This window comes from Pteronotus mesoamericanus, unplaced genomic scaffold (assembly GCF_021234165.1).
Source record: "Pteronotus mesoamericanus isolate MK-2021 breed Mesoamerican mustached bat unplaced genomic scaffold, CSHL_Meso_final contig_24, whole genome shotgun sequence".
NCBI lineage: Eukaryota > Metazoa > Chordata > Mammalia > Chiroptera > Mormoopidae > Pteronotus > Pteronotus mesoamericanus.
In genome coordinates this window covers 24,800,116-24,814,188 of record NW_026555100.1, presented here as the reverse complement: position 1 = coordinate 24,814,188, position 14,073 = coordinate 24,800,116, and the positions used below count along the sequence as shown (strand labels likewise).

At 36.4% G+C, this 14,073-nt stretch overlaps 1 protein-coding gene across 1 annotated transcript in view; it reads right to left on the bottom strand.

Moving 5' to 3' along the window:
- Positions 1 to 14,073, bottom strand: part of PTEN (phosphatase and tensin homolog) — an 86,377-nt gene that overhangs the window by 32,430 nt on the left and 39,874 nt on the right. Inside the window, exon 4 of the mRNA XM_054572404.1 lies at positions 922 to 966. Within this exon, the coding sequence (XP_054428379.1) occupies positions 922 to 966 (45 nt within the window). The remainder of the gene's footprint in view (positions 1 to 921; positions 967 to 14,073) is intronic.

Sequence of the window (14,073 nt, the reverse complement as noted above, 5' to 3'; positions counted from 1 at the left end):
TTTGATAAATAAACTCTACAAAAATTGTAATAGGGAATTAGTATAAATAAATTTAGATTTAAAAATTTCCTGCTGCATAACTTATATATGTATATCACATAAGAAAAATAAAAGCCATGGAGAAAAATAACATTTTATATACCCTTGTTTAAAAAATAAAAAATGGTCAATATTTTGGGAAAGAAAAATAGTCTTTCAGGGCAAAAACGGTTAAATACTTTTGTTTCTTTAAAAAAAAATACAATGACTTTTTTCCCCCAGATAAATTTTATTTATTTATTTTTATTTTTATTTTTTTTATTACCATTTACTCCCCTTAAACACCTCTCCCCTCCAGCACTTTTCTTTTTTCCTTTTCACATTTCTAGTCACAAAATCAAGAGGGGAAAAAAAGTTAAAGATAAGGTCAGCTAGCTGTATCAGTTGGGCAATCCTTCCATCCCTGCCCCAAACAAAGAAAACTCTATCCAACAATTTCAGGTAACTTATTTATGTTATATGTAGTTAGAAAATACCCTAAGAGCTGCAACAACCAAGTGACCTAGAGACACAGAATGAGCAAAATTATATTCACTGTGAAGTATACCTCCATGGAAGATATCATTAATGCTTTAACAGAAGCTCTGCTGTATTTTACACTTCAAGTTACCACATGGTTACGGGCTCAAAGATGGGCTAGATGCCAAGTCATTTAAAGCAGATCAAGTAACATAAATCTGTGCCAACATTGTTTTACCTCGTCACTACACTTTCTAAATGACCTAACAATGCTCTCAAACAGATTCTTGAACTAAGTGTTTTAGGAGTACAGTTCTGTTCAAATATATCTTTAACTCAACCTCATTCTAACAAGTAAATAACTTTCACTTAACAGTTATTTTAGAAGTATTTGGAAGCATACAAATAAGAAAACATACTTACAGATTGTATATCTTGTAATGGTTTTTATGCTTTGAATCCAAAAACCTTAAAACAAAACAAACAAACAAAAAGCCACCATTAACAAAAATGAGCTAACATTTGAAATTACATTAATACTATTGAGAAAAACCAAAAGACAGATTCTATTTTTACTAATCTCAAATACCATTTTAGAAAAATAAACAAACTCCAATAAATATTCCTTCCATGGGTTAAAACTAGTAATCAGGTCATTCTCAAATAATTACTACATTACACAGATTTATACAATCTGAAGTAAAGTTAGAGCTTTTCATAGGATGAATATTTTGATAATCTTCTCTCTTCAGCCTAACATAGTAAGGTTGAGTATTAAGAAATTAATTTATTTAAAGTATAGCATTAACATTTAATTTATATTACCTGGTTCATATAGATTTGGGAGAAATAGTCACATGCAATCAAATAATCTTAAAAATAACCCTAAAAGCCACCACTTTCTTTCAAACTAAAAATTGCTATCTCAAAGATATATGTAGTAACCATTAACTCTGTACAAAGTTTATTAAGCATTTTCACATACATATTCTCCTTTGATGTTCACAGACAGAAGAGGTAGAGCTTATTCAACGTTTTACAGATGAGGGAAGTCTGTATCAAATTACAGGACTTGCCCAAGGTCATACAGCTAGTAAGTCAAAAAAAATCAAGACCAAACACCCCTCCCTCTAAACAATTAGTTAAGAACCTAACGACAATTACACCCAACACAGGAACTTACTATATGCCAGGAACTACTTTAATTAAGTACGTTAAGTATATAAATTTGTTTAATCCTCTGAGGAATTAGAATAGTATAAGGCTAGGGAAATATCAGAATAAAAGGAATAAAAAACCAAATGGAAAACAGAAGGTAAGATTTAAAGTCCAGGAGGTTCAGCACAGGAACAGGAATTCCAGAGAAAAGAATAGAAAATACAGAAGAAAATTCAAGAAAAAGAGCCAAAGCTCAAGGACAGGAGTTTCCTACTGAAGGACACAAAGAGTATCCAGCAAAAAATGATGAATATATACCCAAATAAAGGCATGTCTTAAATTTCTGAATATTGAAGAGCTGCCTGACCCTTAACACAAGACCCTAGAAGCTGCCTGAGAGGAAACAGATACGATAATATGAATCTAGACTCATAATGACATCACCTTTTTTAATGGCAACACTAGCAGCTAGAAAAAAAAATAAGGTAAAACTTTCTGAGGGAAAATTATTCCATACCTAGAGAAACTATAAATCAAGTGTGTATATATTTAAAAGGCATTTTAAATCAGCAGTCTCAAATAATTTTGTTTCCCATATATTTTCTCTCAGGGAGTTATCAGAGGATGTATTCCACCAAAACAGGTGGGAAACCATGAAAGATGTCAAGTTCCAGAACCTAAAGAGTCAAACTCATGAGAAGAAAAAAGAATGACAGTGAAGGTGCCCTAGCAGACAGCAGAGCAAGCCTTCAGAACAACTAATCCAGGTTAGGTAGGGCAGACCAGATGATTCCTAGAGAAAATAAAATAAATATAATACCAAATGTGCTCAAGATGTTGTGAGATTTATACAACTGGGGGCAAGTTTAGAATGAATTAAAGTTAAGAACATAGAAATTAAAGTTAAAAAGAGAGGGAAGGAAGAAAATTAACTCCAGGGAAAACAAAATAAACAGGAAACATCGGTCATAATATACCACATCACTTAACTGTTACTAGTATTTATCTAGTCATATTCACATTAAAAAACCCAATACTGATATAACAGAAAATTACAATGTAACTATTGTAAGGAGAGAGAATGGAAAGTTTAAAAATATGTGTGTTGGGTGGGGGGGGGGGAACAACCATAAACTTAGATGTGAACAATTATGCTACAATTATGTGAACAAGTAGTAATAAAAGCAGTACTTTTAACTTCGTCAGGAACGGAAATGATGTATTTTCATGTCATAGTAGTTGTTGCAGATATCAAAATACTGACAATGAACAGTCCAAAATTAACAATCATTACACATGCCAATATTTTTTTCACTTTTTAAATATTTTATTGTTGTTCTAGCACAGTTGTCCCAATTTTTCCCTCTTTGCTCTCCTCCACCCAGCCCCACCCCCAAAGTCAATCCCCACCCTGTTGTCCCTGTCCAAGGTCATTCACAGTGTTCCTTAACTAGACTCTTCCCCTCCTTTCCACCCTAATCATTCTCTCTCCCTCCCTTCAGGTCCCTGTCAGTCTGTCCTTCGTTTCCATTTTGCTCATTTGTTTTTTCATTCAGTTCCTCTTACAGATGATATCGTATGGTATTTGTCTTTCACTGCATGGCTTATTTTGCTTAGCATAATATTCTCCAGTTCTATCCATGCTGTCATGAAAGGTAGGAATTCCTTCTTTCTTTCTGTTGTGTAGTATTCCACTGTGTAAATGAACCACAGTTTTTTGATCCACTCATTTACTGACAGGCACTTAGGCTGTTTCTAGCACTTGGTAATTGTAAATAACGCTGCTATGAACATAGGGGTGCTAAGTTCTTTTGAATTGGTGTTTCAGGATTGTCAGGGTACAATCCCAGCAGTGGAAATGTTTAATGTGTTAATAATTATATCACTGTATCAGGCAATTGGCTTTTTAATATTTTCATAACTACTATAATCAAAACTAATAAGTATATTTGTAATAGTATGAATTTTATTTTATGGATTTAAAGTCACTCTAAGAAGGGATCCATAAGCCCTACAGACTGCCAGAAAGATACCAAAGGGTAGAAAGAAAGGGTAATGACCCGCCTTCTTTGTTGTGGCAGTGATCATTAATAAACCCTGTAGAACTACATGGTTCTAATATTTCATGTGTACAACTCTTTTTTAAGGCAAGTATTTAAGGTATATGTGTCACTTTTTGTAATTATTTTTAAAAATAATTTTCAATTACAGTTGGCATACAATAGTATATTAGTTTCAGGTGTACAACTTAGTGATTACACATTTGTAACTTTTGAAGTGATTACCCTAATAAATCTAAAGCACATCTGACACCATGTGTAGTTACTACAGTATTATTGACTTTATTTCCTATATTGCACTATACATCCCCCTATTTTTATAACTGGCAACTTGGGTATTTTTTTCAATTGTTCTTTGTTTTACTTACTGATTTGAAAGAGAGAGAAATTTGTTGTTCCACTCACTGACGCATTCACTGATTCATTATTTATGTACCCTGACCAGAGACAGACTTCATGACCTTGGCACATCCAGACAACACTCTAACCAACGGAGATACCTGTCCAGGACAATCTGCACATTTTAATCACTTCCCCTTTTTCATTCATCTCCCCAAGCTCCCCTCCCATCTGCAACCATCAAAATGTCCTCTGTACCCATGAGTTTGTTTTGTCCAGTCCTTTTTTAGATTCCACATGTAAGTAAAATTGTGTGGTATTTGTCTTTTTCTGTCTGACTTATTTCACTTAGCATAATGCCCTCTGGGTCTCTCCATGTTGTCCCAAATGGCAAGATTTCATTCTTTTTTATGGCTAATATTCCATTGCATGTATGCACCACTTTATCCACTTGTCTATCAATGAACACTTAGGTTGCTTCCTTGTCTTGGCTACTGTAAATAATGCTTCAGTGAACATAAAAACAAATGTCTTTTTGATTTAGCATTTTGGGTTTCTTCAGATAAATACCCAGAAGTGAAATTGCTGGGTCCTTCTTTGTATCTTGTTACAGCCTTTGTTTTAAAGTCTATTTTGTCTGATATAAGTACTGCCACCTCAGTTTTTTTTGTCTGTTTCCATTTGCATGAAATATCTTTCCCACCCCTTTTACTTTTAGTCTGTGTGTCTTTTGTTCTGATATGGGTCTCTTGCAGACAGCATGTGATGGGTCTTATTTTCTTATCCATTCAGCCACCCAGTCTTTTAATTAAAGCATCTACTTTATTTACATTTGAAGTAACTACTGCTAGGTACTTAGTTATTGTCATTTTATTATTCATGCTTTTTTTAATCCTCACCTCAGGACATACTTATTGATTTTAGAGAGAGGTGAAGGCGGAGGAAGAGAAACATCCATGCAAGAGAGAAACATCAATTGATTGCTTCTCATTTGCACCTCTGCTGGGAACTGAATCTGCAAGCCTTTGGTTCACAAGATGATCCTCCACTCAACTGAGCCACCCCAGCCAGGGCTATTCATATTGTTTATCCTTTTTCTTCTTCTTCTTCTTCTTTTTCTTCTTCTTCTTCTTCTTCTTTCTTCTTCTTCAGGAGACCCTTTAACATATCTCATAATGCTGGTTTGGATGTGACAAACTCCTTTAGCCTTTTTTTTTTTTTTTTTTGGGGGGGGTCTAGAAAGCTCTTTATCTGTCCTTTGATTTTTAATGATACCCTTACTGGGTAATCCTGGTTGTAGGTCCATTTTTCACCAACTTGAATATTTCATGTCAATCTCTTCTGGCCTGCAAAGTTTCTGTTGAGAAATCAGCCTATAGTCTAATGGGAGCTCCCTTGTAACTTCCTCTTGCCACTCTTACGACTCTGTTTTTAACCTTTGCCATTTTAATTAGGATGTGTCTTGATGTGGGCCTCTATGGATTCATCTTGTTTGGGACCCTCTGTGCTTCCTGGACTTGCATGTCTATTTCCTTCACCATGTTAGGGAAGTTTTCTATTTTTTTCAAATAGGTTTTCAATTCCTTTCTTTCTCTCTCCTTTCAGTTCCCCTATGATGTGAAGGTTAGTACATCTGAAGGTTAGTCCCAGAGACGCCTTGAACTATTCTCAATTTTTAAAATTTTTTCTTTATGCTCTTCTGATTGGGTGTTTTCTGCTACCCTGTTTTCTAATTTGCTAATTCAATCCTCTGCTTCATCTATCTACTGTTGCTTCCCTCTAATGTATTCTTTATTTCAATTATATTATTCATTTCTGAGTTCTTTACATTTTCTATCTTCATTTTTGTTTCCTATCTCTTTGTTGAAGTTCTCACTGAGCTCACCTACTGCTCCCCTAATTAAGCATCTTTATAACCAGTGTTTTGAACTCTGCATGTGATTGCTCGTCTCCACTTTTGTTTTAGAAACTTCTCCGCTTTTATTTTTTATTTCTTTTGTGTGTGTCACAATACAGTTTTATTGTATTTTTTTTCCATTACCATTTATCTCCCTTGTATTCCCCCGCCCCACCACAATCACCACACTGTTGGTTCTTTTTCTGGAATTTTGTTCTGTTCTTTCATTTGAGACATTTCTTTGTCTCCTTATTTTGGCTGCTTCCTTGTATTTGTTTCTATGTATTAGGTTGAACCACTACATCTCCTGGTCTTGGTAGAGTGGCCTTATCCAGTAGGAGTCCTATGGGGACCTCGTGATGGAATCTCCCTGGTTATTTGAGCTGAATGCTTCAGGTGTGCCCCTGGTGTGGGTTGTATGTGCCTTCCTGTTGTAGTTCAGCCTTGACGGCTGTTGGCACTTCAATGGGAGGGATTGACCCGCAGGCTGATTGGCTGTGAGGAACGGTAATGATTTTATCAGAGGAGATGTTGCGAAGGGACTGACCCCATGAAGCAGGATTTGCTTTAGCGGTGCTGTAGTGCCTGTCAAGTCCATCCTTTGGGTATTATCTTCTGTGTACGTGTTTGGGCGGTGCTCTGGTGTGGTCTGAAGCTGACCAGTACATGTTAGTTCTGGGGCCTCCTGGAAAGGCCTCTGGTGCAGGCCAAGGCCAGCTGCTGCCTGTGCCTGGTATAAGGCCACCTGGTATGAGCTACAAAGTACTCTGCAGATGGTTACGAATTGTGCTGGGCTTGGAGGTGCCTGTGAGAGGCTAAGCTGTGAACCAACGTCAGCTGCCATTAGTGCAAGTTTTAGAGATGCTTAGCAAGAGAGCTGGGCATGCTGAGGACGGCCACTGCTTGTTTGGTGTTTGTGAACCTTTGAGAGATTTTAGAAAAATCTCTAGCAAGAGCTGAGACAGGCCATTTCTACAGAAAAGCTACTTGAAGTGGCTTGGGTGTGCCTGCAGGTTGGGTGGGGCAGGGTTCCAGGGAATCACCAGTGTGAGGCCAGGTTAATGGAGACTCAGACTTGCTGCCTCCAGTGCCTGTAGGCAGGATGGAAGAAAGGCTCAACAAAGAAACAGTATCTACCAGCACTTCTGTCTGGGGAAAAAAGCTGTCCCTCCAGTCCTGACCCAAAGACTGAATACAAGTCAGTTCCTCCTGGTACGCCTCTGGGTGCTACCCCAGCACTGGAGTTCAGAGCGAGTGAGTCTGGCAGTGAGTAAATCTGCATTCTGGCCCTTTAAGAGCAATGCATGGGACTCAAGTGGGTCTGCATTTAACTCAGTAACAATCACCTCTGATTTTCAGCCAGAAGTTAAGGAAACTTCTCTTTTCTGGCACTAGAACTCTGGGCTGAGGGGCCTGGTGTGGAGCTACAACTCCTAAATCCCCAGGGAGGACATCGGCAGATGAGACATCCCTCCTGTTTTTTCACCACCACACCTCTCCAGTTCATATCTCCACTCCTCCTACCAGTTCGACATGGCTTCTACTGTATATCCTTAGTTACAGAACTTCTGTTCAGCTGGTCTTTAGGAGGTTCTCAATGATGGCCGTTCTATAGTTTAGGTATAACTCTGATATGGTCATGGGAGGAGGTGCACCCAGCATTTACCTACTCCTCCATCTTGACTAGAGGTTATAATTCTTTGTTTTAACCCACTACTTCAACCAACCAAGAAGAACTGATGTTAGATTATGTTAAGAAGACTTAATACTGATCTATAATACAGTAAAAAAGTTATGTTACATACCCTTTCACTGTCTCTTTTACCCTCTTTATCTTCTACATTCCTGTACCTTTTCCAAATTGAACTTTTGGATTTTTGTATAAACTGAGGTAAAATTTACCTACAGCAAAATACACATATCTTGAGTATACAATTCTCTGAGTTTTGTTAACTATCACCTCAATTAAGATAAAATACACTTCCAGCACCCCAGAAAAATTCATTTATAATCATCTGCACTCAAACTGCACTAAGCTCCCAGGCAGCTACCAATATTACCATAGGTTAATCTGGTCTTGAATTTCATATAAATGTAATCGTATAATATATATACTTTTGTAACTGGCTACTCTCAATGTAATGTTTTTCTCACACTCTTCTATTCATTACATATAGCAATAGTTCACTCTTTTTGTTGTATTATTTCATTAGATGAATATAACACCATTTGTTTATCCATCTCCTTTGATGGATATTTGGGATATTTACAATTTGAGGTTACTATGAATACAGTACATAAACATTCTTGTGCAAGTCTTTTGGGGGACATATACTTTCATTTCCCTTAATTAAATAATAGCAAAGAGTAGAATTTGTTGGATGATAGTATTGTAAATATTTGTTCCTGTCTATAATTTATCTTTTCATTTTTCTTAATGTTTTAATAATCAACAATTTTAAATTTTTATAAAATCCAGTACTTCCAATTTTGTTTTGTTCAGAATTTTGTATTCTCTCTGAGAAATCTTTCCCTATTCCTAGAGTTCATAAAAATATCCTCTATGATTTCTTCAAAAAGGTTTATACTTCTAGTCTTTTCTCAGTTTGTATTTTAATGTGGTTGGAAATTTAGAAATTTAAAGAAATGTTAAAGGTAATTGGAATAACCAAAATACAAACGATTTGAAGAACAGTGATTATAAAATTTAGAAAACAATTACTACCTGTCATATCGTCTTCCATGGGTTTCTTCTGTTAGAAAGTGAATAAGCAAAACATGATCTGCAATTATTCAACATTCTCACAGAAAGCCTACAATGTAAATGTGAGCAAGAAAAGAAAGATATTTGGGAAGATCAACAGTTCCCTTTTTATTTGGTAAGATGAACAGTTCAGTTCATTCTAAGTATGGTAATTTTAAGTTTTGAATCCAAATACCTAAACCAACACTACATTAATAGGGATATACACATACATTGCCCAGCTCTAGGGAACACTATCCACATGTGGCAGCTATGTTTAAACATTAAATTGGAGTCTAAAGGATAAGATACATATTACAGTGGTCATACTGGTTATCATGAGCTTTCAGAGACGGAGATGAAGATTTTCACATTTCATGTTCAACACTTCTATAATTGTGTTTTTAAAACATGAGTATATACTACAATCCAAAGGAAAAAAATGTTCTGTCCTATTCTGTTTTCCACGAGTAGAGAATTAAATTATATATATCACACTATTGTATGTTCAAAAATTAAGCCTGAGTTTAAAATAGCAGCTTCTTTTGAATATATTTTTTAGAGTTTACATAAAATTAATATTTTCAGATACTATTTTAAGTTAGAAAAAATAAGTAGTAGAGTTTTTTACGTGATAAAATCCTCCTTGAGGGATAATTAATTTTCATGAGATTCATTAATGAGATTCCTGTTTATAAAGACTCATGAGGTTTTTCTTAATTACCTCTTCTTTCATACTATGCCCGTCCTGAGTACATTTTTTTTAAAAAAATCACTGGCACACACCATCAGAAAATCACAAATCTGGCCTCAGTGAGAAGTGATAACCAACAAAACTGAAACTATGTGTTAGATACTGAAAATGTGCTATCTCTTTAAATCCTTCCAAGAGGCTCTAGCCATAGAAAGTCCATTCTTTAATCTCATCAGGACACTTCTGTTACTTTAGTTAGGTATCTATAAATGCATATTCAAAGCAAACTTTTTATTCTTTTAAATTTTAAGTATTACTTATTATATGCACAACTGCTAAGAATTTTTGCTTCCCAATTTTTTATTTATTATGGTCCATTTAACCAGTATAAGGACTTATTAAATACCTTTAGATGACTCAGCCCTCAACTTGCTAACTCATCTCTAGTTACTGCATCTTCCCAACTAAAGCTCCAGACATTGTGAAGCAGAAACAAGCCATCTCCACCATGAATTTTTAAAAATCACTTCGGTTCTAGAAAAGAAAATTTATCTATAGGGATAGCTGTTCATAAAATTAAATATCCTATAAAATAATAGTGACTGAACTGGTAAAAGAAAACACACTAGAGATGGCAATTGGTAGTGGCTTATTGGTATACAATATTCAAGCTATTAAAACAACATCCAGGTTGAAAACCAGACAGGATGTCATGACTGATTAGAAGTATCTGTCATTAATGAGGAAGAATAGGAACAATATAAAATTCTTCCACTCTACATGCCATTTATAGAGAAAAATAATACAAATTTATGGGTAAAAGTCAATGAAAAGTAAAATTTTAACATTAGAAATTATATAGTAGCAATGTTATTTAAACTGATTGAAGTCCTGTTTGTAATAAGCCTTAAATTTACTCTAAAAATCTTTAAAAATTTTGACGCTAGCATTTATATACTTTTGATGATTATATAGTATTTTCGTCTTTGTATATGAATTTTCCACTTGTTATAAACCGTAAAACTGGGCAAAATGTGAGGCAACCATTTTTAGATCCTCAACAAAAAGCAGCACAGGCTTAAGATCCTTAAGAAAAGAGAAACAAGCAGTAACACCCATGACTGCTTTGTTTTCAAATCAGAGGCTCTTTTCTGACACAGCAGAAAGAAATGACACAAGGGTTTCACTGAGGTAAATAGAGACTGGAGCTACAGGATGCTAATGCAGCCAGAGTTTTTAAAACAGGGGAGCAGAAAAAAGGGTACAAACAGCGAGAGCTTATTAGAAGTCTGCATGGAAATTCACCTCAGGACCTTAGCAAAGAGTTGGGGTGCATATATGCAGGATCTGAAAGTATAATGGAGATGACACTAGAGACAGCACAGTACCGGGAAGAGTTCTGGCCCAGCCAGAGTGCAGAGATTTCACTGAGAATCCCAGGTAGGCAACTGGGACCCCAGAAAGGCCACGCCTTGGGAATAAGGAGCATGCCCTATGACAAAAACAAAAATGAAATAGGCCTGCCTTAACAAAGAAAACCAAGCCTGATAATACCAGAAGATTAACTGTTAATTTAAATGGCTACTGAAACAAAACTCAGATGTTAAAGAAAGTAGCAATCCAAAACTCTTAAAGAAGGTAACAATCCAGACTTCCTCCAACATATCATTCACAACATTCAATATACAATTAAAATTTAGTGAGCATGCAAAGCAGTAAAACATGATCAATGACCAAGAAAAAAACAAAAGCAGTCAAGAGAAACTGATTCCAAGACAAATCAGATGTCAAAATTAGCAGACATGAACTTTAAAGCAGCTACTACAAATGCATACCAGAATGTAAAGGAAAATGATTATAATAAGTGAAAAAGCTGAAAAGAATCAGCAAAGATGTACAAACTATAATGAGAGACAGAAATTCTAGGCCTCCAAAGTACAATATCTGAAAAAGTCTATTGCATGGTATTAACAAAAAGTTGGAGACCCCAGAAGAAAGATGTGGCAGATTTACTTTCCAAGAATGACTACATCTCCCATCCCACATGCTCTTTATACACTATAACCTTAACATTTCTCCCACCAAGTGGTGGGAGTCTGTGGTTCCTCCCCCTTAACTTGGGCACACCTTTGTGACTGCCTTAACCAAGAGTATGACAGAAGTGATATTAAATGATTTTTAAGGCTATATCATAAAGATGCCATGTACTTTCCACTTTAGGCTCTGGATCTTCACTCGTGGCACCAAGTCGCCATGCTATGAGGAAGTCTAACTAGTCTACATGGAGATATCACATGGAAAGGCCAAGTATAGGGGTTCTGGCCAATAGCCCCAATGAAGAGACAGACAACAGCCAGCATTTACCTGACATGTGAGTGAAAATACCTTTAGATGATTCAGTCCTCAACTTGCTAGTTCATCTCCAGTCAGTCTTCCCAACTAAAGCTCCAGATATTGTGGAGTAGAGACAAGCAATCTCTACCATGCCTCATCTAAATTCCTAACTCACTGACTGAATATTTATGTATATGCATATGCATATGTACATGTATATACGATATATATGTATATATGTATCCTCTAGAACACACACAGGATTTCCGGCCAAGATGGAGGCACAGGTATATACGCTTTGTTTCTCTGCACAACCAAAAAAAGGACAACCACCAATTTAAAAACAAAAACGAGAACGGCCAGATAATTGAACTACATGAAAGTCCAACAACCAAGGAGTTAAAGAAGAAACATTCATCCAGACTGGTGGAAAGGGCAGAGCGGATGCACAGCAAGGCAGCAGCTGGTAGACCAGGTGGTCCCACATTCAAGTGCAGATAAACTAAGAGCAACAACTAGAGAGCAAGAGAGATCGGCCACCCAGGGTTCCAGCTGCAAGGAAATAAAGCCTCAAAACTTCTGGCCGTAAAAACCTGTGAGGGTTGCAGCAACAGGAGAAACTGCCAGTCTCACAGGGGTCCATTGGAGGGACCCATGGGGTCCTACAATGTACACAAACCCGCCCACCTGGGAATCAGCACCAGAAGGGCCCAATTCATTTGTGGGTAGTGGGGGAACTGACTGAAAGCCAGCCAAGAGCCAAGCAAGCAGCACTTCACTCTCTGACCCCTCCCCCACATAGTGTCACAACGTAGCAACATGAGGTGCCCCGCCCTGGCAAATACCTACAGATCTGCCCCTTATAATGTAACATGTGTGCAGAGACAAAGAAATATGGCCCAAATGAAAGAACAGATCAAAACTCCAGACAACTAAGCAATGAGGAGATAGGCAACTTATCAGATGCAGAGTTCAAAATTCCGGCAATCAACGTGCTCACAGAAATGTTGAGTATGGCCACAAAAAAAAAAAAAAAAAAAAAAAAAAAAAGGAATAAGTGAAGGCTATTCAAAGTGAAATAAGAAAAATATACAGAAAACAAACAGTGAAGGAAAGGAAATTGGGACTCAAATCAATGATTTGGAACAGAAGAAATAAACAAACATTCAACCTGAAAGAAGGAAGAAAGGGGAAGTCAAAAAAATGAGGAAAGGCTTAGGAACCTCTGGGACAACTTTAAACGTTCCAACATCCAAATCATAGGGGTGCCAGAAGAAGAGGAAGAGCAAGGAACTGAAAACTTATGTGAAAAAATAATGAAGGAGAACTTCCCCCACCTGGTGAAGGAAATGGACATACAAGTCCAGGAGGACCAGAGTCCCAAAGAAGCTGGACCCAAGGAGGAACACACTAAAACACAACATAATTAAAAATAACCCAAGATTAAAGAGAAAATCTTAAAAGCAGCAAGAGAAAAGGAGACAGTTACCTACAAAGGCGTGCCCATAAGACTACAGCTGATTTCTCAAAAGAAATCTTACCAGCAAGAAGGGACTGGAAAGAAGTATTCAAAGTCATGAAAGGCAAGGGCCTACATCCAAGATCACTCTATCCAGTAAAGCTATCTTTTAGAATGGAAGGGGAGATAAAGTGCTTCACAGATAAGGTCAATTTAAAGGAGTTCATCATCATCAAGCCCTTATTATATGAAATGCTACACGGACTTATCTAAGAAAAAAAAGATCAAAACTATGAACAGTAAAATCACAACACACTCACAACAATCAACAACTGAACCTAAAAGACAAAAACAGAAACAAACTAAGCAAACAACCAGAACAGGAACAGAATCACAGAAATGGAGATCACATGGGGAGTTATCAGCGGGGAGGGGAAAGGGGGAAAATGGGGGAAAAGATATAGGGACTAAGAAGCATAATTGGTAGGTACAAAACAGAAAGGGGGAGGTTAAGAATATAAGAGAAAATGAAGAAGCAAAGAACTTATATGTGTGACCCATGGACATGAACTAAAAGGGGGGATGCTGGAATGAGGGAGGGTGAGGGGCAAGAGGGGGATAAAGAAAGAAGGAAAATGGGACAACTGTAGTAGCATAATCAATAAAACATACTTAAAAAATAAAATATATACACAAAAAGAGGTACAGCTAAAAGTTAAAAAAAAAAAAAATTAAAATGGAGTACCTAAAAATACTCTATTACCTCCAAAGAGGAAACAAAAAAGGAATGAGAATGAATGAATGAATATCAGACAACTAGACATAACTAGAATATAGTAGACATAAACAAAACATATCAATAAGTATATTAAAATAAAAATGGACTAAACA